General features: G+C 50.4%; 1 protein-coding gene and 1 non-coding gene across 7 annotated transcripts in view; both read right to left on the bottom strand.

Moving 5' to 3' along the window:
* Window positions 1-285: 285 nt before the first annotated feature.
* ODF2 (outer dense fiber of sperm tails 2) overlaps window positions 286-23,108 on the bottom strand; it is a 33,717-nt gene continuing 10,894 nt past the window's right edge. For all 6 annotated transcript variants that reach the window (XM_045883261.3, XM_054509440.2, XM_045883262.3 and 3 more), the window contains 15 exons: window positions 22,270-22,399; window positions 21,537-21,668; window positions 16,280-16,351; window positions 14,512-14,583; window positions 14,277-14,393; window positions 13,455-13,640; window positions 12,946-13,055; window positions 11,340-11,475; window positions 7,397-7,507; window positions 7,196-7,300; window positions 6,049-6,207; window positions 4,660-4,760; window positions 2,696-2,858; window positions 2,124-2,249; window positions 286-1,690 (listed from right to left, as the gene is read on the bottom strand). In XM_045883261.3, the coding sequence (XP_045739217.1) occupies window positions 1,502-1,690; window positions 2,124-2,249; window positions 2,696-2,858; window positions 4,660-4,760; window positions 6,049-6,207; window positions 7,196-7,300; window positions 7,397-7,507; window positions 11,340-11,475; window positions 12,946-13,055; window positions 13,455-13,640; window positions 14,277-14,393; window positions 14,512-14,583; window positions 16,280-16,351; window positions 21,537-21,668; window positions 22,270-22,399 (1,909 nt within the window). In that variant the 3' untranslated portion in view covers window positions 286-1,501. The remainder of the gene's footprint in view (window positions 1,691-2,123; window positions 2,250-2,695; window positions 2,859-4,659; window positions 4,761-6,048; window positions 6,208-7,195; window positions 7,301-7,396; window positions 7,508-11,339; window positions 11,476-12,945; window positions 13,056-13,454; window positions 13,641-14,276; window positions 14,394-14,511; window positions 14,584-16,279; window positions 16,352-21,536; window positions 21,669-22,269; window positions 22,400-23,108) is intronic.
* On the bottom strand, window positions 20,882-21,068 carry LOC123850364 (U2 spliceosomal RNA). The gene has a single exon (XR_006792319.1). It is a non-coding gene; the product is annotated as a U2 spliceosomal RNA (small nuclear RNA).

Raw genomic sequence — 23,108 nt, 5'->3', positions numbered from 1 at the left:
ATAATCTTGTCATTCAGAAACCAACTAACGGGGCACCTAGCTGGCTCAGTTGGTAGAGCATGCAACTCTTGATCTCAGGGTTGTGAGTTCAAGCCCCATGTTGAGTGTACAGATTATTTAAAAATAAGATATTTAGGGGCACCTTGCTGGCTCCATCAGCAGGGCATGCAACTCTTGATCTCAGGGTGTGAGTTCAAGCCCCCTGTTGGGTGTACAGATTACTTAAAATCTTTAAAAATTTTTTTAAAAATAAGATCTTTATTTTTTTAAGATTTATTTATTTGAGAGAGAGAGAGAGAGAGAGCACAAGCAGGCAGAGGGAGAGGGAGAGGGAGAAGCAGGCTCCCCACTGAGCAGAGAGCCCGACGTCGGGCTCGATCCCAGGACCCTGGGATCATGACCCTAGCTGAAGGCAGACATTTAACCGAGTGAGCCACCTAGGCACCCCCCAAAATAAGATCTTTATAAAAAGAAAAAGAAACCAACTGACATTTTAAAAATAGTAATATATACACATCCTGTCTTCTCCATCCTATCCATCCCGCCTGACACTGAGCAGTGCCATACAAAGTGTGTTCTCCAGTCATCTCACAGGATTATGATGTGCAGAAGGTGCACAAGGAAGGAAGAACCAACCTGGGCCAAAATGAAATGGGAAGCCTCATGTCCCAGGCACCAAGTACTTGTTTACTGGCTCTCCTGCAGCATTTTCCTTCATCGTTTTTAGAAAAGGGAAGGGGTGGGTAAAGGAAATCATCCAATGGAGCCTTAAATATTGATTATAAAAGCTTGTAAAACAACACACATATTTCCAGAATAAATGCATTCCATAGATAGAAACCTGGCAAAGAGAAACAAAAATCAGTGAGATTGGGATTACACTTTGAAGAGGCCACTGGACATGGGCCTTGCAGTGTCTGTTGTGAAGTGCTTGGGGACAGGTGGCCCCAAGGACACTCGAACTTGAGGTTTCCTCCGGGCGTGGGAGGGAGGCGTCGGGGCAAACACCGTACCCATGACAGAAAACAGCAAATGAACATGCTCACAGCCCAGGAGGGGTGGTGAGGACCTTGGGCTAATAGGTCCTGCTGGTTCAGGGAAGAGAAAACCCAAGGGAGAGATTCCTCAAAAGAGGAGGGCTGTGAGGGAACTGGAAGAAAAAGTCCAGATCATCTTCTCTGGGAAGGAAGGAGCAAAGTCATGGTGAGTTAAAATCTGGTACCCTAAGATTAGTAGATTTATGGCATCTCAAGGTAATTAATTTCCATCAGGTGACTCTGTCAGAGGGGAGAAAGAGAAAACTAAGTCGTTCTTGTCCCCCCCACCCCACCCCCTCGTTGCTTTAGGGACTTTTCTGGGGCCAGTAGCTCAGACAAGATCCTGCCTGAACACACTTCCATCAGTGGAAGAGAGAGGAAAGCAAGAGGCTTTCCAGCTATGGCTTGGCCCCTCTGCGGTTCCCATGGCATCAATCCGGGCTCCTGGCCCAAGACTGGCAGCCTTAGGCAGGAGGAGATCGGGAGCGGATGGGAGAGCTGGTCAGGTAGGTAGTGTAGGGACTGTCCCCGAACACATTGGCATAGGATGACTTGAGGAACTGGACATAGTTCTGCATGCTGCGATTGGTGCTCTCTGACTGCTCCAGGCGATCTTTGAGGTCCTGGAGCCGGCTCTGGTAGCGACGGTCAGCCTAGGAGGGAGAATGAGAGTACGGGCCAAGTGTGTGAAATGTCCAGAACACACAGATCCCTAGAGACTTGATCAGTGGTCGCCAGGGGCTGACGGTGGGGGAATGGGAGGGACTGCTGATGGCTATGGGGTTTCTTTCTGAAAATATTCTAAACTCAGCTTGTGACGATAATGGCACACCTCTGTCAATATAATAAAAACCACCGAATCGTACAGTTTAAACGAGTGACTTTTACGGTATGTAAACGATACCTTAACCAAGCGGTTAAGAAAAAAAGGGATCTGCATGGAATATCCTTAAGGGATGGGAAAGTGATTTGAGAAAAATAAAACCATATCCTATTCATAAAAACACCTTGCCCTGCAGGCCCCAGGAAGCTAAAATCTCAGTCCACTCCCTTCTCTTCTGCCCCCTACCCTCCAGCCCGACTCACATCGTCCCGGCTCCGCCGCAGCTGGCTGAGTTCAGTTTTGGTCCTGCTCAGCTGGGTCTCAAGGTCCAGGATTTTGCTCTGAGCAGCTCGCTCCTTGGAGACTGCGTGCTCCTTGGTTTGTTCCACCTGCCCAGAAGGCACGGAGGTGTGGCTGGCTTACCTCACCTGGGCAACGCCAGGCAGAGAAGCCTGGGCCACTCCCGCTCCGGTCTCACGGACGGCCCTTGCACGTCGCTGTGGACAGCTCCCAGGAGCCTCGGGGCAGGAGCTAACTACAGGACTTCTGCAGCCCACTTCACCTGCCCCTTTCCCACACTCCATGAGTCATCACCTGAGCTCTGGTAAACCTGGCTGAGTCCCACACAGGCTGCAACTGAATAAGCCATCATGAATAAAGGGCCAAATCCTCTATAGTAATTGCTCATTTGATCCTTACAACGAATTCATGAGGCAGGTGCCACAGAGGCAGGTGCCACTACTGTGTGCCCATTTTTTAGATGGGAAAATAGGCTGAGAGGTCAGGTGATTTGCCCAAGGTCACAGAGTTAGTTAGTAATGGAATCGAGACTGACCTGCCTCCTAGCATCTTCAATGGCGCTCTCCAACTGCCTGGCCAGGGTCCCACACTCCCGTGTTTTCTCCTCTAGCCGCAGCTGGGACTGATGGATTGCCTCCTCCCTCTTGGCAATCACCTGTAGGAACTCGATATTCTGGGCGCTGGTTGCCTCCAGTTTCCTAGGTGAAAGCACTTAATCAGATCCTGCTCATACCCCTACCTGTCCTGTTCCACCCCGCCAGGGGGCTGCCAGTCACCCCTGGACGGGGGCTCTCATCACGCCAAGAGTCTCCAAGGAACCACAGGAATAAACCAAAGAAACCTGCTGATCAGCAAGACGGCAGGGAGCTGAGCAGCCCAGACAGCCGGTTAGAGGGCTGTGTGAAGAGTCGGCGGGCAGGGCAGGCAGACTGAGTGTGCCTGTTAGCACACAAAACACAGCACCTTGTACTGAACTTAAAATTTAGAAGTTATACAGTGTTTCACAAATGCAATTAATTTGTTGCTTATGCATGTGGGAGAATGGTTAGGAGAGAAGGAAGTTTCTAGAATAAGATTAAAATATATTCTTTTATAATTAAAATTTTAACCTTAAAAGAATTTATAGAGGACAGATAAAATTGCCACCTGTAAAACAAAACAAAAAAACAAAACAACAACAAAAACACGGGTCACCATTATCCCCACTCTACAGATGAAGAAACTGAGGCACTGAGAGCTAAAGTCACTGGCCCGAGGTCAACACAGCTGGCTGGTCCGTCACCAAAACCCATGCCCTCGGCTTCTGTTCACGGCTGCCCCCTCAGCAAAGGGACTTCAGCTGGACCGCTCTAGCGCGGATGTGAGCCACCACGGGCTGCAGTGACCATTCCGATATGCACACGTGGTCCCCAGTGCACTTCCAGAACATCTACCAGTTGAAAGCTCTGTAAGTCCTGCTAAGTCCAGCTGCACACTGGAGGCCAGCAGAGCAGAGCGGTGGCAGGGCCCAGGAGACCTGCTTGCCCAGGTCCCAGCATGCAGGCTGCATGAGCCACCTGGGCAATCATGGCATCCCAGGGCTCCAGGCCTTTCAGCTCTGAAACTAAGGCTCCGGCCCTCATTTTACAGACGCTTAAAAGCTCCAGAGGAGAGTCAGGGGCCTACGTCACAGCTTTGCCAGATACCAGCTGTGTCACCTTGGGCAAGTCACTTTACCTTTCTCCATGCTCAGTTTCCTCATATTTAAAATTGGGATAATAGTAGGGGCGCCTGGCTGACTCAGTCAGTAGAGCGTGCAACTCTTGATCTCAGGGTCGCGAGTTCAAGCCCCATGTTGGGCATGGAGTATACTTAAAAAAAAGCGGGGGGCGGATAATAGCAACTAATGTGTTAAGGCCTTTGAGGAAGGCCTCATGGAAGACTTAAAATAACCTCATGAGCTAGATTCTTATCCCTCCTTTGATCCCCTTCTCAAGATGAGTAAACAGAGGCTCAAAAGGGTTCAAGGATTTGCTCAAGATCACAATACAAGTGGCCAAGCTGAGACCCAAGGCCAGGGCTTCTGATTCTAAAAGCTGTACTCTTCCCCTGACTACCTCCAACAGTCCGTATGTAACAGAAGAATCAGATCAGAAAGGTCTTGGGGAAGGAGGGTCAGAAACAAAGAGCAAATTGTGAAGGGGGGGATGCCCCCCCCAACAGCCGCATACTGGTCCTGCTGGTTTGCTGGGTGAAGTGTGCCTTTTTGGTCGGTGGAGCCTGTGGGTGGTCTGAACGTGACCACACTGTTCTGGAGCATCCCCCGGTCAGGAGACCGCCTTCCTCTCCCCCACAATGCTTACCACTGCAATGGAAGCAGCTTTTCCTCTGAGGTCTGCCCTGTACCTTCCAGGGCCTTGAGTCCCTCAAACATTTCTGCACACTAAGCCCAAAGCAGCTAAGTGGCTGAAAGTCTCAGGTCCTAGGAAGAGGACAGAGATGAGACCAAGTGCCTCTAACCTCTCCAGTTCATCCACCTTCAGACTCAGCTGTTTATTTTCCTTCTGGGAAGCCTGATGTTTCTCTCTTGCCATCTCCAGCTTGTCCCCCTGATGTTCGATCTAAAATGACAGGAACACAGACCTGTTTATGAAGGAACTTCCCGGTGCAGCCCTCCCTTCCCCCTAGGACCTGTCATCCACACCCAGGAGAGGGGCATGCTGCCCTCAGCAGGCATCCAAGTCTCAACGCACAACCTGGAGGAGAGAGGAGAGGAGGGACAGGTTAGGCCCAACTCCCGGGAAGGCTTTTCCCATACGAAGAGAAGCCAGGTTTGATCCCGATGAACCACGGTGATGCTTTCTTGATCAGGAGAAGCCACTCAATGGGATCCAGGGCAGACATGAGAGGGCGGAAGCAGCTGGTGGGTTTAACTGGCCCACATGACGTGCCACGGCGCTTTACCAGTTACATTGCTGGCACCGCTGATTTCATTCTCCCACTGAATGGGGACAAGTGCACGCAAGGCAACAGGAAACCCAGCAAGTCTTTCAGGCTGGCGAGTTTGAGAGGTTATCCAGAGGGCTGCTGTATGCAGAAGCCTCAGATACCAGGCTCGAAAGGCCCTCAGAATGCTCAGGTTCAAGAGAGGGTAGGCAACTTAAGAGGACTGAGAACACGGGCTTGGGAAGCAGATGGAGCTGGCTGGGTTCCAAACCCTGTTCATTAAGTATCAGCTCTGTGACCTCGGGAAATTATGCCCCTATGCCTTGGGCTGCCTTCTGGAAAATGGGGGAAAATAGTATCTACATCTTAACGTTCCTGGGAGAATTACGTGAGACAATACTGGAGCGCAAAGTCTGTGCTCAAGAAACGACAGCTACTTTTATTATTACAAGGTAGCAGGTCAGGAGAAGGGAAGGGCCTCACCCAAGGTCCCACTGCAGATGAGAGGCACATAGTTTCTTCCACCGTCGGCAGGATTCCAGTAACCCAGAGGCAGACTGCTTCTGGGAGGAAGGGAGCCCTCTCTGGGGTCAGAACCTCAGGCAATGGAGCTAAGAGTAGGGCAAGGCAGCTAAAGCAAGAGAAAGTTGGGAAAGAGCACTCGGAGGGCTGGGTGTCTCCCCGGGGGCCGAGCGCAGCCGCAGAGCGGAGGAGACTTAGAGCACCGGGGGGCGGGCAACACAGGACAGTGGCGGCTCCTATAACTACAATCACTTTGTGCAAACACAAGGCATTTGGCACACCAGACTTTTATTTCACAGCACTGATGATAGCTCACTCCTTTCAGAAAGCGGCAGCCAAGAAAAAGGAAGTGGTCCTCCCTTGGGGGGGGTGTGCAGCTCATCTTGGTAAGCGGGACCCTGCTCGCGCCAGTTCGTGGGACCCTTTCTGCCAGTCCCTTACCCGGCTGCGCAGATCTGATATGATGGCTGTGAGGTCAATGTTCTTCCTCTCATAGCCCTGCAGCTGGTCTTGGCACTCTGCCAGCTTAGCCTCCGTGATCTTGAGGATGTCGGGCAGCTGCTGCAGGTCAGCCAGCTGGGACTGGAACTGCCTACGGGCCTGGAGTGGGAGAGAAAAGCCCACCATTGGGAAGGGCCCTGCTGCTGGTGGGGCCAGGCAGAGTCCTTTGGAGTTAGGGCAGGGCCGCCCTCAGTCCCCGGAAAAGGGTCCTGTGAGAACCACAGGCAGGAATGTGGCCTGCCCTCCCCACAGGCCTCCCCTCCAGCTGTTCTCTGAGGGACACACTTGACCCCAAATAGCCCTTGAGCCTGCCACTCCTTTAGTCATTGAATAACAATGGCAATCACATAGCAAACACCAGGCCCCTAGCCCCCCCCCACCTCCCCCCCCCCCTGCAAAGGGCTCTCTCAATTAATTCATACAACGACCTATAAAGTGGGGGCTGTTTTCCCAATACAAGGGCTCTAAGGATCATAGGAGCAAAGTCATTTCCCTAAGGTTGCTCAGCTAGAAACTGACAGAGCCAGGATTAAGGTCCAGTCTAACTCCAATGCCCCTAGGAAGGCAATCCTAATGCTACAGGTCAGAGCTCTCTGATTTAGTCCATGCTTGTGTTAACAAGGAGGCTGAGGACTGGATGGGGCAAAGACTTGCCTAAGGCTATGTAACAGATGAGTGGCTGGGCCTGGACTCAGCCCTTCTCCTAGGTTAATATTAAGATGATCCCATTATCTCTAGAATAAGGCTCTCTGGGGAAAAGGGGAGGGGAGGCACATCTTTGGGTTGAGCAGAACGAAATAGGCAACTTCTAAGACCTGGCAGATCTGAGCATTTGAATCCACTTTGATGATCTAAGGAGGAGAGATTATTTTAAGGAAACTGAAGAAAGAAAAAACCAGGAGGAAAAGGAATAAAGCAACAGAGAGAGAGAGAGAGAGAGGGAGCGCACGTGCACAGTACTGTGGACCAGCCCAGCAATGAGAAAACTCGTCAATCTTTCTGGTCCAAATCTGGGAGACTCACAGGCAACCAAGGGGGACAGACATGGGATTGGGTGGCGGAAGAAAGCAAGGAAGGGGAGCAGTACCGCTTCAATCTCTTTGTTCATCTCATCTTTAAGGATCTTGTTCTCTTTGTCACAGCGTTCCAGCTGGGCAGCCACTTCATCAGCCTCCAATCTGGTCTTCATCACCTGGGGGCCAGCAAAGGATTGGGCAGAGTTTCGGTGAAAAACACCTTTACAGCCAACCCTTCCTGGGAGAGGTCAACGTCCCGGGCAGCCGCCTACCTGACTCTTATAGTTGTCAATCATCCCTTCATAGTTCTTAACTGACGCCTTCAGCTGCTGTACCTCGATGTGCGCCTGATTGAGCTTGTCCTCCATCGGGGCGAAGCTAGCCTGGAGGGGGCAGCTAGTGAGTAACCCACAAGAAGGTTCCCAAAGCAGGCGGCAATCCCACCCTCACCTCTCACTCCGAGGGGCCAGCCAAGGGAAGACCCACCTACTCAAACCCACACCAGCAGTTTTCCTCAGACAGGTGCCAGGGCAACTCAAGTGAATAAAGAGTTGACCCTGGAACAATGAATGGAGGGCTTAGGGCCACCAACCTCCCACACAATCGAAAATGCACCTATAACTTTTGAATCCCTCAGAACTTAACTACTAACAACCTACTGTTGACCAGAAGCCTTACCAATAACATATATAGTTGATCAACACATATTTTGTATATGTATTATATACTGTACTCTTACAATAAAGTAAGCTAAAGCAAAGAAAATGTTAGGAAAATCATAAAAAAATACAGTACTAAACTGTATTTATAAAAAAAAATCCACATATAAGTAGACTCACACCATTCAAACCCATGTGTCAAGGGTCAACTGTAGATGCAAGTAAGCAACTCTTATGCTTTCTTGTCCTTACTACAAAAGCAATACATAATCATTAAAGAAAATGGAGGTAATAAAAAAAAGAAAATGGAGGTAAGGGGCGCCTAGGTGGCTCAGTTGTTAAGCATCTGCCTTCAGCTCAGGTCATGATCTCAGGGTCCTGGGATCGAGCCTCGCATCAGGCTTCGTGATCAGTGGGAAGCCTGCTTCTCCCTCTCCCACTGCCCCTGCTTGTGTTCCCTCTCTCGCTGTCTCTCTCTCTCTGTCAAATAAATAAATAAAATCTTTAAAAGAAAAAAAGAAAAAGAAAATGGAGGTAACACCAAGGAAAACCAACCTGATGCCTTGCTTTATGGCTATCTGTCTGTAGCTGAGTAGATACTTTATTTTTTTTTTTCAACAGGAATAGGATTATATTGTATTTACTGCTTTGCAACATGCTTTTGCAAGTAACAATTACCTGACCTACTTCTCAGGTCAACAAATGTCCTACAACTTAAATGCTCACCTTAGTAGATGGGACAAAAGAAATCATGGTATCTCAATAAAACAATTTGCAGTCATTTGAAAGAGAGAAAGCTAAAAACCAAAACCAAAACAAAGCAAAACAATAACCTGACCTAAAAAGATATCCATGAGATATGGGTGAATGAGAAAAGCAAGCTGCAGAATAATGGATGTGGGGGCACCTGGGTGGCTCAGATGGTTAAGCGTCTGCCTTCAGCTCAGGTCATGATCCCAGGGTCCTGGGATCGAGCCCCACATCGGGCTCCTCGCTCAGTGAGGAGCCTGCTTCTCCCTCTCCCTCTGCCTCTCTCCCTGCTCATGGTTTCTCTCTCTCTCTCTCTGTATCTCTGTGTCTCAAATGAATAAATAAAATCTTTTAATAAAAAAAAAAGAATAATGGATGTGTATGTGTTTGAATATCTCTATTAGTATTGGGGGGAAAAACCTGGAAAAATATGTATCTACAGTTCACAAAAACCATCACTTCTATATCACATTTTTGTAATGTTTTAAACTTTTCCTGGAGAACATCATCTAAGACAATATACTTCTACAAACATCATTTTGAATGGCCACACTGTATTACATGCCACAGGCATCCATACTGTAACTGATCCCCTAACCACCTGTTAGACGTGGAGGCCGCCTTTCATTTCCCAGCAACCTCACTACAACAAATGAGGGGCCGCCCCTCCCGCCAGAATGTCTCCAGTGAGGACTGACAATACCAAGGGTCCCCCAGGAGACATGGAGCAACTGTTACCTCTCCCAAACCCCTGATGGCAGTGTAACTTTGTATAACTGCCTTATTCTATGGCAACATCTACCAAAGCTGGATTTATGCTCACCATCTAATGACCTGCAATTCTACCTCAAGGTATTTAACTTATAAAAATACCCCAAATAGGTGCACGCGAAGATGTATGAAGATACTGGACAAGTCAAATGTCCATTGAGAGGAGAGATAAACGTAGCAGGGTGTGATCCTACAGCGGCAGACTGGACAGCACGGACCTTGAGACCTGCCACACAGCATGGATCGTTTACAGACAGAACGCTGCATGAAAGCCAGGCATGGAATTCAAAAACAGGCAAGCTGACCTGTGCTGACTGAAGTCAGGACGACAGTCACCTTGGCACAGGTGTTTGTAAGCGGGTGAGGTCACTGGGATGCTAGTAAGGTTTGGATCAGGGTGGATGATGGATAAAACGTGTTCACTTTGTGAAAAGTCTAGAATGGGGTACCTTTCCATATGTCATACTTAAATAAAGCAGTAAAAAAAATAAACCTAGGGGTGCCTGGCTGGCTCAGTCAGTAGAGCATGTGACTCTTGAGCTCAGGGTTGTGAGTTCAAGTCCCACGTTGGGTGTAGAAATTACTTAAAAATAATTTTTTTTAGGGGCACCTGGGTGGCTCAGTCGTTAAGCGTCTGCCTTCGGCTCAGGTCAGGATCCCAGGGTCCTGGGATCGAGCCCCGCATCTGGCTCCCTGCTCAGCGGGAAGCCTGCTTCTCCCTCTTCCGCTCCCCCTGCTTGGGTTCCCTCTCTCACTGTGTTTCTGTCTGTTAAATAAATAAATAATTTTTTTTGAAGATTTTATTTATTTGACAGAGAGAGAGAGAACATAAGCAGGGGGAATGGCAGGCAGAGAGAGAAGCAGGCTCCCCGCCGAGCAGGGAGCCCAATGTGGGGCTCGATCCCAGGACTCCAGGATCATGACCTGAGCTGAAGGCAGACGCTTAACCAACTGAGCCACCCAGGCGCCCCTTAAAAATAAAATCTTTAAAAAAATAAACCGGAGCGCCTGGGTGGCTCAGTCGGTTAAGCGGCTGCCTTCGGCTCGGGTCATGATCTCAGGGTCCTGGGATCGAGCCCCACGTCGGGCTCCCTGCTCAGTGGAGAGCCTGCTTCTTCCTCTCCCTCTCCCTGCTGTTCTGCCTACTTGTGCTCTCTCTCTCTCTGTCAAATAAATAAAATCCTTAAAAAAATAAATAAATAAAATAAATAAATAAAAATAAAAAAATAAAAAAATAAACAAACCTAGACTTGACTGTCCAGATCACTAAAAAGATCCGACCCGGCTCTGAAACATGAACCTTGCTCAGTGCCTCTGCCTCTACTGTGCCGGGAGGGTGTGGAGCAAGTGGTCAGGCTTCAAATCTTAATGCCAACACTTCCGGGGCAAAATCCTGGCAACAAACGTGACCCCTCTCTAAGCCTGTTTCCTTATTCTGTAAAGTAGAGACAACTACTCACTATTGGGAGGTTGGGACGTTAGGGAGAATGGATGCACATCAAGGGGGCAGCAGCCCCCCAGGAGTCAGTGTCCACCTCTAGTCGGGTGTGTTGCACGCACACGGGCTGGGTGTTCATGTTAAGTGTCTCACACACATTACCACGTTCTCATCAGAGCCTCCTTTCCTCCAAGAAACCACAGTGACAAAGGATAAACCGCCTAGCCTAGAGCCTGCAGCTAGTGAAAGGCGGTCAGAACTTGATCCAGGCCTTTCTTTTTCTTTCTTTTTTTAAGATTTTATTTACTTGAGAGGGAGAAGGAGAAGCAGACTCACCGCTGAGCAGAGAGCCTGATGTTGGGCTCGATCCCAGGACCCCAAGATCATGACCTGAGCTGAAGGCAGACTCCTAACTGGCTGAACCACCCAGGCACCCCGAATCCAGGCCTTTCTGACTCCAGCACATGCCCTCTTAATCATGTCGCTGCCTCCAGGCCCTCTGAAGACCCCTGAGTCATTTCTGGGGGCCATCCGGAGTGCCCCATCAGGGGCCCTGCTGCCCTATGCCCACAGTGTGGGCCCACTCTCACTACAGACCTTCAGCCTCTCGTTCTCTAGCTTGAACGCGGAATACTCGGCTGTCTGCCGGTGTAATCTCTCCACCAGGCTGTCCCGATCTTCCCGCATCTTCTCCTCCAACGTTTGTTGTTGGTTTACGAGATCTGTCACCCGGCTAGAATGTCGCAGACAAAGAGCAGACAAAGAGAAGCCTTACATGGGTTCTGAGAAGCCAGGTCTTTGTGTGGAGTGGGGCCAAGTGTTCCTCCCCAGGGCCACCTCTTGGTGTCCTGTCTGCTCCCCATTCTCCACTCTACTCCACTGCCCCGCTCTGCCCTGGCGCGTTCCCACATACCCCCTTCTCTTCTATCAGCCTTTAGATTTGTGTCCCATACCCCCCCTTCCAGAAGCCTTCTGTGTTCTGATCCTCCCATGAAGCCAAGACACGCCCTGAAGACAAGAACCAGAGATGGGGTCCCTTCCCAACTCTCCATGATCCCCCTTGGATCTCTTAGCCCAGCAGGTCTTCAAGTTAGGACAGAACTCCCAGGCTGGGTGGTCAGGGACACCCCCAGACATCCCTCTCCCTTGTTCACGCGTGTGAATGCATACGGCACAAAGGGAAAGAAATCATGTGCTCACGTGCCCTGACCCCCTTCCCCTCCCCCCATCACTCAGCAGGCTGTAGTCCAGCAACAGAGACTGTGGCCTCACAGCAGCATTTGGGCTCGCAGATGCTTATCTTGACCACAGGCCCGAAACAGAACCTTGACATAGTGTGTGCTCTCAGGAATGATCAGTTACAGTTCATTCAGCAAATACGTGCTAAGCACAGAGTAGGCCCAAGCAAACACATCATGTTGGTTTAGCCGGCAAATTCCTCCTCACCCTTAGAAACCCAGTTGAGACTACCCTCCTCAGAGCCTCTCTTCCCCAATCCCCCTCCTCTGTACCATGTACCCTTCTACCCTCATTATCTGTTTTCTCCTACCAGAGAACCCTGGGAAGGTAGCACCTGGCAGAGGGCCCGACACATAGCAGATTCTCCGAATGTTTGCTAAATTGAGTTGAATCCAGCAAAAGACACTTCCTCAGCTAGCAACCCTGTGACCGGTCCAGAACCCTGGGAGTCCGGGTCTCTGTAGCCTGGTGTTTTCTACTAGAGCACAGGGTTCACTCCATGAGGGCAGGGAATGCATCTGTCTTGTCTCTGTGGTGACCCTAAAGGCCAGCACACAGCCTGGTATAGAGCAGATGCTCAATAAATATTTTTCAGATGAATGAATACATGATTATAGGTGACACTGAGCATGTCTGAATAGTCACTGGTCCCCAGTGGCGAGAAAGGTGTGAGTTCAGTCCCCTACCACTTGAGACCACTTTTGCCCCCTACTCTGACCTACCGAATGCTGGGCAAAACAGCTGCTATCACCGGGCAGACAACAGAGAGAAGAGAGGGCCATTTCCAGCAGCTCCCAGCCCTCTGTGAGCAGAGAAGCCAGGCCCCTCCACAGTGCAGCCCCTGACGGGCAAGACCACACAGCAGCCATGAGGGCGCTGGGCCCCACCTCACATTGCCAGGCCCCTTCCACCTGTGCACCCGCTTCCCTCCCTCAGCTCACATGCCCTCTCCTAACACACGTACTCGTTCAGGACGATAATTTCCAGCTCGAGGTCTCCCTTGTCTTTCACAACTTGATTGTAGCGGCTCCTCCATGATTCCAGAGTGGATAAAGCTTCAGCGACATAAAGATCCTGGGAACATGGGACAACAGTGCCTGTCAGCCCGGTGACAGTGCTGAGGCCGAGGGAGCTGGGTGCTGGGCTCACCCTGGATGGTTCCTCACCCCCACAGTCCAAGGGTGACCGAACCCAGCTGTAGCTTCTAGATTTCCAGCAACCACACATGCGCTTTACTTGCACGTCCTTCCTTAACCACCATTCCCACGTACGATATTGACGCAGGCTCAACTGTCCCCTCCAGCGTCTCCAGCCAGCCGCCCACCCTGCTTTCACCCTTTTAACCCTTTACTCACCCACTGCCTCCCCTTCCCCCAGCACAGTCACCCTTTCCACCATCAGCATCCCTCTGATCACAGCCCAGCCAGCGCTGCCAGCCTCCACCCCCGGCCGCCCTCAGGGAAGGCCCCCCACCTTGTCAGCAAGTTGCACGTGCAGCTGCTCAGCATACTCCTCACTCTTCTCAGCTCGTTCCTTCTGGGCTCGGATGGCCTTCTTTAAGGTTTCTTTATCTCGGTCTCCCTTTTGCTTTAATTCCTTCAACTGCTCCATGATGGCCTCCACTTCTGCCTTGTGCTGGTTCCCACTGCGCTCCAGGTTCTGGGAGGGGAGGGCCAAAAGCAGGTGGGGGGGGTGGAGAGAAACAAGAGTGAAGAGGAGAGAGGGGAAAGGGGACCAGCAGAAAGAAGGGGTGAGGAAGAGGGAGAAAGAAAATGGGTCACCAACTGTGTAGGGGCTCAGAGCTCTCCAAATGCAGGCCAGGGACAGGGGCTATTCCCAGCGCCCCATGGCACCTCTCCAGATCGCTGAACCCACTGGGTCTGAATGTTAGGACAGTACTCTCTTTTCGAAATCTTCCTTCAACTCCCAGTACTGTGGTCCGAAGTATCTCTCAGTCACTCAGCAGAGCCGTGACCTCAGAGGGTCCCTGGCTCGCCCGGGCAAGCAGCATTTGAGACCACTCCCTCCCCGGGGGGGAGTTACAAGACCCGAGGGCCTAAGGGATTAAGTGATTGGCTGGGTCAAGGCACCAAACCCGATCACTGCAGGGAAGGGCACCCAGGGCCTCCAGGGTCCACTGCTCTTGCCACTGTCCCAGAGTCTCTCTGAAGCAGGAGGGCATTGGCAGCAAGCACCCCATAAACCGTCGGGGCAAAGCCTTCCTGAGTGTGGCTCACCGCCCTGGGACTGCCATGCCCCGGCCCCTCCTTCCCCACCTGCAGCGCCGGCAGGTACCTTGATCTGCATGCACAGGCGACTGTTCTCTGCCTCTTTGCACCGGAGCTGTGCCTGCAAATGCCCACGCATGGACTCCATGGATTTAGAAAGCTCGGACGCTGTCTTTGCTTGAGCCTTTGGAGAGATGGACAAAGCGACAGAGCCAGCATGTGAACGCATGTTTCCAGTTCCAGTGCACACTCTACACACGAAGCTCTACTAGCTCGTAAGGAGGAACTGTCAGGGATGGTACCTTCTCACATTGTATTTCCTGGAGTAGCTCTTCTACCTCCTTGTCTTTGTCTTGCAGGAGTAACAGCAGGCGCTAGAGAGAACACACACAGTCATGAACTCCCGGGAAAGGGCAAAGAAGCCGGGCCCGGGGTGGAGGGGGGGACAGCCACTCCTGTGAGTGCCTGGCCACCAGGGCCCAAGGTCCAGAACACACCAGCCCATGTCACAGAGATCCTGACAGGAAGCACCCAACATCTGTATTAAATATTTAAGACGACAGACAGGTATTGATCTTGCAATTTAAAATAATGTGAGGGGCGCCTGGGTGGCTCAGTCGGTTAAGTGTCCGACTCCTGATTTCAGCTCAGGTCTTAATCTCAGGGTCGTGAGTTCAAGCCCCGTGTTGGGCCCCATGCCATGGAGACTACTTAAAAAATAATAATAATTAAAAAATAAATAAATAGGGGTGCCTGGGTGACTCAGTTAAGTGTCTGACTCTTGCTTTCAGCTCAGGTCATGACCTCACGGTTGTGGAAATGAGCCCCTCAGCAGGCTCTGTACTCAGCGGGGTGTCGGCTTCAAGATTCTCTCCCTCTGCCCCTCCTCCAACTCACACATGCGCTCTCACTCTCTCCAGTAAATAAATGTTAAAAATAAATAAATAAAGTAATGTTAGCTGTGGAAAACAATGAAAAACAAAAAAATGCTAAAGAATCCCCATAATAAAAAAAAAAGAATCCCCATAGTCCCCCAGCCACACTGTTAAAACACATTAAAAAGTCTTATGCGGGGGCACCTGGGTGGCTCAGTCGGTTAGGCGACTGCCTTCGGCTCAGGTCATGATCCTGGAGTCCCAGGATCGAGTCCCGCATCGGGCTCCCTGCTCGGCGGGGAGTCTGCTTCTCCCTCTGACCCTCCCCCCCTCTCATGTGCTCGCTCTCATTCTCTCTCTCTCAAATAAATAAATAAAATCTTTAAAAAAAAAAAAAAGTCTTATGCGTATGTTGTTCCATACGTACAATCCCACAACATTTACCGTAATGTGATTATATCTTCTACTTCTTTTGAAATAGCAGCTCACAGTTTCAATTTACTGGTGTATCATGATTTGATTCCTAGCCTTTCAAGCTGGGGATACAGATTTAGGCATTATCCCCTTCATTGCCAAATCTCCCACTGTGGTATTCGGAGAGGCTCTAAGAGCCAAGGGCCACACCTTGGGAACTGTGGCCTCCATCTTCCTTCTCTCTTGGAGACTCACGTGGGCACTAATACCTCAAGTCCTCCAAAAGGTTTTGGAGTTAACCCAGCGAACTTTTTGTACAGGCCAGCCAGTCATTTCCCAATTTACCTGGCCTCGCATCACTCCCTTCTTTTGTTTCTGGCACCCATTCACATCGTGAGGAACTTAGGGTTCCATGAACCAGACTTTGGAGTGTGCTGCCTTGGGAGAGATTCCTAGAACTGGAATTGCTGAGTAAAAAGTCTGAACCTTTTGATGGCTTTTAATCCATAATACAAATAAGGCAATTCAAGTAACAGCCTCTGATAGTTAATAAACCCAGCAGCAGCGGCAATATCCCTCATGTTGTGTTCAAGCTCCCAAGTGATCAACTAGACAAACCCAGTGGAGCAGGCAGGATAGGGGACATCGGCCCATCTTACAGATCATGATATTAAGACCCAAACAAACGTCAGAGCGAGGCGCCGGCGCGGCGGCACTGGGCCAGCTGCTCTGTGTACTGTCGCCCGTAAACCACTAGAGCCGGCAGGGGGCGCTGTGTTACCGCTTTCTCTGAGTCCGCCTCCGCCAGCCGTTTGAGTAGTGCTCCTTGTTGCTCCATCAGCTTTTCTGAATCCTTCAAGGAAAGGCACAGCGAGAGCCAAGTGGTTAAGCAATGAACCCAGATGTCTACATCCCTTCTGGATTCTCTTCCTTTTCCAAAATTTGTATTTCCAATTACAAGAGTCATAAATAAATTGCAATCTCATTATAAAATATTCAGTGAACCAGTAATGCTAAAGTCCCCTCAATCCACCTCCAAACCCCATTCCACTGTTTAGTTTGATGAATGTCCTGCCCACCCTTTCTCTATGCATTTATATATAGCTACACCTAGAGAAACAGTATCTTTTGGGGCCTGGGGGCGGGGGGAAGGATCTATGGGTGGTTTTACCAAAACGGTTAACATATTATGTTTTTGTGCTACTACTTGATTTTTAAATTTTTTTTTTTAAGATTTTATTTATTTATTTGTGAGAAAGAACGAGCACAAGCAGGGTGAAGGGCAGAGGGAGAAGCAGACTCCCCGCTGAGTGGGGAGCCTGACGCAGGGCTTGGTCAGGACCATGCTAAAGGCAGATGTTCAATCGACTAAGCCACCCAGGCGCCCCAAAGACTTGATTTTTTTCTTAAGTTTTTTTTTTTTTAAAGATTTTATTTATTTGACAGAGAGATAGAGAGGACAAGTAGGCAGAGCAGCAGGCAGTGGGAGACAGAGAAGCAGGCTCTCCGCTGACCAGGGAGCCCAATGCAGGGCTCGATCCCAGGACCCCGGGACCCTGACCTGAGCCGAAGGCGGATGCTTAACCGACCAAGCCACCCAGGCACCCCCGGATTACTTGATTTTTTAAAAACAGCTTAATTGAGAAGCACCTGGCTGGCTCAGGGGGTGGAGTGAATGACTCTTGAGATTACTCAAAAATTTAAAAAAACCTCGGGGTGCCTGGGTAGCTCAGTCGTTAAGCGTCTCCCTTCAGCTTGGGTCATGGTCCCAGGGTCCTGGGATCAAGCCTCGCATTGGGCTCCCTGCTCGGCAGGAAGCCTGCTTCTCCCTCTCCCACTCCCACTCCCCCTGCTTGTGTTCCTGGTCTCGCTATCTCTTCTGTCAAATAAATAAAATCTTAAAAAACAAATAAGTGAATGAATGAATAAAATCTTTAAAAAACAAAAACAAACAAACAAACCGGGGCACCTGGGTGGCTCAGTCACTAAGCGTCTGCCTTCGGCTCAGGTCATGATCCCAGGGCCCTAGGATCAAGCCCAGCATCGGGCTCCCTGCTCAGCAGGAAGCCTGCTTCTCCCTCTCCGCCTCTCCCCCTGCTTGTGTTCCCTCTCTCTCATTGTGTCTCTGTCAAATAAATAAATAAAATCTTTAAAAACAAACAAACAGGGGGCGCCTGGGTGGCTCAGTTGGTTAAGCGACTGACTGCCTTCGGCTCAGGTCATGATCCTGGAGTCCTGGCATCGAGTCCCGCATCAGGCTCCCTGCTCAGCAGGGAGTCTGCTTCTCCCTCTGATCCTCCTCCATCTCATGCTCTCTCTCTCTGTCTCATTCTCTCTCTCAAATAAATAAATAAAATCTTTAATAAATAAATAAATAAATAAATAATAAAAACAAACAAACAGGGATGCCTGGGTGGCTCAGTCGTTAAGCGGCTGCCTTCGGCTCGGGTCATGGTCCCGGAGTCCTGGGATCGAGCCCTGCATCGGGCTCCCTGCTCGGCAGGGAGCCTGCTTTTCCCTCTGCCAGCTGCTCCCCCTGCTTGTTCTCTCTCTCTCTCTCTCTGACAAAAAAATAAATAAAACCAAAAAAAAAACCCAAACCTTTATTGAGATGAAAATTCAGATACCATCACAAATCACCCATTTAAAATGCACAACTCAATGGTTTTTGGCATATTGCATTATTAATTTAATTGTGGTTAAACATTCATAACATAAACCTTGCCAGGGGCGCCTGGGTGGCTCAGTCGTTAAGCTTCTGCCTTCGGCTCAGGTTCCTGGGATTGAGCCCCACATTGGGCTCCCTGCACAGCAGGGAGTCTGCCTCTCCCTCTGCCCTTCCCCCTCCGCAACTTGTGCTTGCACGTTCTCTCTCAAATAAATAAAATCTTAGAAAACAAAACATAAACCTTGCCACTTTTACCATTTTTTAAGTGTAAAATTCAGTGGCATATAGTACGTTCACAATGTTCTGCAACCATCACTACTCGCTAATTCCAGAACATTTTCATCATCCCACAGGAAAGCCTGTACCTGTTAGAAGTAATCTCTTTGTCCCCCTCCCCCAGCCCCCAGCAACCACTAATCTGCCTTTTCTCCAGCATGACTCTACATTTTTAACCTCTCCCCATGCATAGCCTCTGGGCAATGGGGCTGTTCATCATCAGGTTGCACAACTGCAAACATTGTAGCAATGTACGGTGCTGGGCTGGGCCCGAGTAAGTGTCTTTATAGGGTTGATACCAAGAGGAGGAATGACTGGGCCAGGTTTGTGAGCTGAAATGACCTACAAAATGCCTGCGTGGATGTGCATGGCCACAGGCAGAACAGGAGGGCCCTGGGCGGCAGGCCAGTCTTTGCCAGCAAGACTCCTGCTGTTTTAGCTTGCATTTTTCTAACTACTCATATGTTTATCAGCCATTGAGTTCCCTCTTCCCCCAACTGCTGCTCCCCTTGCCCATCTTCCCAACAGGCTGAGTCTGTGAACCTTCTGTATTCTTCCCTAGAGGGGGGCTCGCCCTCCCTTTCCCTCTCAGGCTCACAGGTTCCCTTCACAAGCCAGGACAAGACAGGGAGCGGTGAGAAGCCAGCATTGTGGTTTCTCCAGCAACAGGGAGGCAAACACAGGATGAAAGCTTAGGCCTGATGGGGCTCCCACTGCCCTTTAATGCCATGTCTTCTGAGCTTCCAAGGGGACACTACACAAATTAACACAGTCGCACCAAATCCCCCATTCTAAGGAGCCATGTACTACCACCACCCCAATTTTTAAGAGGAGATCGAGGCTGGGAGAAGTGAGGTGAGCTGCGCAAGATCACAGAGCTGGAAATGGCAGAGCTGGGCCCTAAGCCAACTGACTCCACTGAGTGTCCCTAGCAAGCACCGAGGTGAGGGGCCCCGTCCCAAGTGCCACATGGGCAGGAGGAAATGAGAACCTGGACCAAACGTGGAGCACCTGCTGTGGGTGGGAGTCCAAATTGGCTGACCCTTCATCTCCAATGGGAGATTCTAGGATTCCAGGACAGTAGAAGCTAAGGGGTCAAAATGGAAAAAACTGGGTAGAAGAGGTTTTGGGGGGCCACGGTCCCAGGACAAACAGCAGCAGCACCTACCACCTACCACACACCAAACACCTACTGGGTGCTAAGCAGTATGACACTCCCTCCTCATCCATGTCCTCACATGATGCCATATGGAAGATGCTATTCCCATTTTACAGGTGGGAAACTAAGACCGAGAGAGGTTAAAAATTGCCCACCCAAGAACACTGAGCCAGACATTAAACAGGTATTAATGATTTTAAGAGAGTAATTTAGCTGTAACTAATAAAACTGATAGAAATATATTCTAGAAACTCTTGGGTATACCAGGATAGTGTACATGAAGACCCAAAATAACACAGCTTGTAAAAGCAAACTGAAAATATGTTTCCATCAACAGAAGAAAGGTAGTCATTGTGGTAGTCATTAAAATGCAACATAGCGGTGAAAATTAACTACCTTAGTCCTCAGGGATAAAAGTGGATGAATCTCAAAAATACTGAGTGGGGGCGCCTGGGTGACTCTGTCAGTTAAGCGTCTGATTCTTGGTTTTGGCTCAGGTCATGATCTCAGGGTCCTGAGATCGAGCTCCGCGTAGGGCCCTGCTCAACAGGGAGTCTGCTTGGGATTCTCTCTCCCTCTCCGTCTGTCCCTCCCCCTGCTTGCTCTCTCCCTCTCTCTCTTCCTCTCAAATAAATCTTTGAAAAAAATATATTGAGTGAAAAAAGAAAACTCAGGGGCGCCTGGGTGGCTCAGTTGGTTAAGCAACTGCCTTCAGCTCAGGTCATGATCCCAGGGTCCTGGGATCGAGTCCCGCATCGGGCTCCCTGCTCTGCGGGGAGCCTGCTTCTCCCTCTCCCACTCCCCCTGCTTGTGTTCCCTCTCTCGCTGTGTCTCTCTCTGTCAAATAAATAAATAAAATCTTAAAAAAAAAAAAAAGAAAAGAAAAAAGAAAACTCAGAATAATACGCATGGAACCATATCATTTACGTAAAGTTTGTATTATGTCATGTATACGTAAGTGATAAAGATGATCAGATTGAAGATAAAGGATCCCTCTGATAAGCTTATCCCCAAAGGAGACACAAGAGGGATTTAACTACCTGGATAAGATTTTGTTTGGAAAGCTGGCTGGGGCGCACACAGTTTTATACTACTTATTTAAATACTAATTTCTGGGGGCGCTTGGCTGGCTCCATTGGTAGAGCATGTGACTCTTGATCGTTTTGAGTTCGAGCCCCACGTCAGGTGTGGAGCCCACTTAAAAAAAAATTAAATAGGGGCGCCTGGGTGGCTCAGTCAGTTAAGCGTCTGCCTTCAGCTCAGGTCATGATCTCAGGGTCCTGGGATCGAGCCCTGCGTTGGGCTCCCTGCTCAGTGGGGAGTCTGCTTCTCCCTCTCCGTCTGGGCTCTCCCTCTCTCTAATAAATAAATAAATAAATGCTTTTAAAAAACATTAAATGAATAAAAATATTAAACTGACAAGAACAGATACTACACTTGAATTTAGCCAAAAAGCCGAGAAGCAATTAAATAAAAATATTAAATGCTAATTTTTTAAAAATCCAAACAAGAAGTTGACAATGCTAAAAAAACAAAAAACAAAACACCATACTATGGTCTCTGGTTTGAGCCCAACAGGGAGACAGCTATTTATACCGTTGGTCTTTCCAGAATCATTTGCTAATACAGAACATCATTAGGAACCCATCTTTTAAGAAAACAGAGCGCTACCCTACAGTTGGCGTCTGCCAGCCCTGAGCCATCCTCTGTTTAACCAAGGGCCGGGCCTCCCCCTGATGCCTCAGCTCCTTCCCGCGCCACCAGCCCCAGCTTCAACAATGAAGGCAGCACCCTCTGCCGGGTGACCAGCACCTCACGGGAACACTGGTCACATCTTTCTATGGCCCTCTCAGGTCGGGCACGGAGAGTACCTTTTTGTCACAGACGAGGAACTGAGGCTCAGAGCAGATGGGCCTGCAGAGGCCAGGAGCTCACCTCTTTACAGTGCTGTTCCCTCAGCAGGTCTCGGAGGGTGCGGTTGGTCTCTTCAAATGTGCTCAGCTTCTGCAGGAGAAGTTCCTTCTGCCTCGTTAGGGTGTTGATGTCCGTGCAGGTCATTTGTTTCTCCTGGAAGACAGCAGGCAGTCTTACAAGGTACACGGGGAGAAGGGAGGAGGCGGCAGAGGCAGGCCCCTCTTAAGAGGTGCTGGTGCCGGGAGGCCCAATAAGAAGCCCTTGGCTGTGTACAGGACCACAGGGGTCAAAGGCAGGCTTCCCAGAGGAGATGAACCTGGAAGGACGGGGGCAGGAGCTGAGTCAGCTGAGAGCAACAAGTGGGGAGAAGGGCTGGGGAGCTCAGGGTAGGCAAGTGCAGTTAGGGCAGGCTTCCTGGAGGAAGAGGAAGAGGACGACACCTGGTGGCTGATAACTCGCAGGAATCAAACTGTGGCTGACACTTGCAGGAATCAGACTTAGGCCTTGACTCACTGTGATCCCAGGAGACCCATGATGAGGTCTCCTCAGAGACCCGGGCCACCAGAGGTCATCCTCGAGGATCAGGCCCTGGAAGTGAGAGTGCGGGTGGGGGCTGAGGAGTTAAGTGTGCCCTCCCCTGGCCTGGAGATGTCATAAAGTCAGCCTGATGACTGCGTAAAGACCCCTCCCTAGCTTGCAACTTGCCTGCATCTGGGCCCAGTCCCAGGGCTGGGTGGTTCTGCCTGCCACCTACCGTCTTCAGCTTCCCGATAGTATCCTTCAAGGCCATGACTTGCTTGGCAGCAGCCGCCCCATCCATTTCAGCTTCTACCAGCTTGGACATGAGGCACTCCTTCTCCTGCTGGAGGTGTTTCTTCTGAAGCCTGGGGCCAGAGAGAATAGTGCTCTGTGAGCCCTCCCAGGCCCCGGCCCGCTCAGAGCTCTGAGGCTCGCCTCACAATGCCCTGCGAGGCTCATCTCCTGGTCAGGGAACAGTGGGGGAGGGGGAGGGAGGGCTCCTGGAAGGGCACCTGGGCACCAGAGCAGGGCCTTCATCTCAGCTGACATTATGCCAGCCGTGGCCCTGCTTGCCTCTCAGCCACTTAGCATCACCTCTGTCCCCAGCCTTCACCACAGTCTCGTAACCACCACCTTCAGATCCGCTTTTGAGCCGTCCCATGCATTCTTCACCCTGGAGCCACGTCTGGCCCCACCACTCCCTGCTTTGAAAACCCTTCCGTGGCCCCTCAATGCAAACTCCTCAAAGCGACTGCTAAGAATGGCCCCTGCCAACCTCCATGGCACCCCTGCCCTCTGCCCACTCGTCTCCTCACTATGGCCCACTTTCCAATTCCCAGTCGCAAACTCCTCCCTTGGGGCTTTCACTCGTGATCCCACACGCCTTCTTCCCCGGCACCTACTGCCTATCTTCTAACCACCCTGCAGGGCTCTCCTTAAACGTCGCTTGTTCCAGAAAAGCTTCCCTGCCCCCACTGCACCCTGTGGGGTCCTTGTCCTCCCTCACAGCGTGAACCAGTAACTAGCCTGTGGCTGGTGACCAGCCGTAAGCCTGGGTGCACTGTGACCCGGGGA

Source organism: Mirounga angustirostris, unplaced genomic scaffold, assembly GCF_029215605.1.
Source record: "Mirounga angustirostris isolate CCGP_5_RB_7025 unplaced genomic scaffold, mMirAng1.0.hap1 SCAF_15, whole genome shotgun sequence".
In the NCBI taxonomy this organism is placed as follows: Eukaryota; Metazoa; Chordata; class Mammalia; order Carnivora; family Phocidae; genus Mirounga; species Mirounga angustirostris.
Note: the sequence above shows the minus strand (reverse complement) of the source record. Positions and strands in the feature narration are given on the sequence as shown.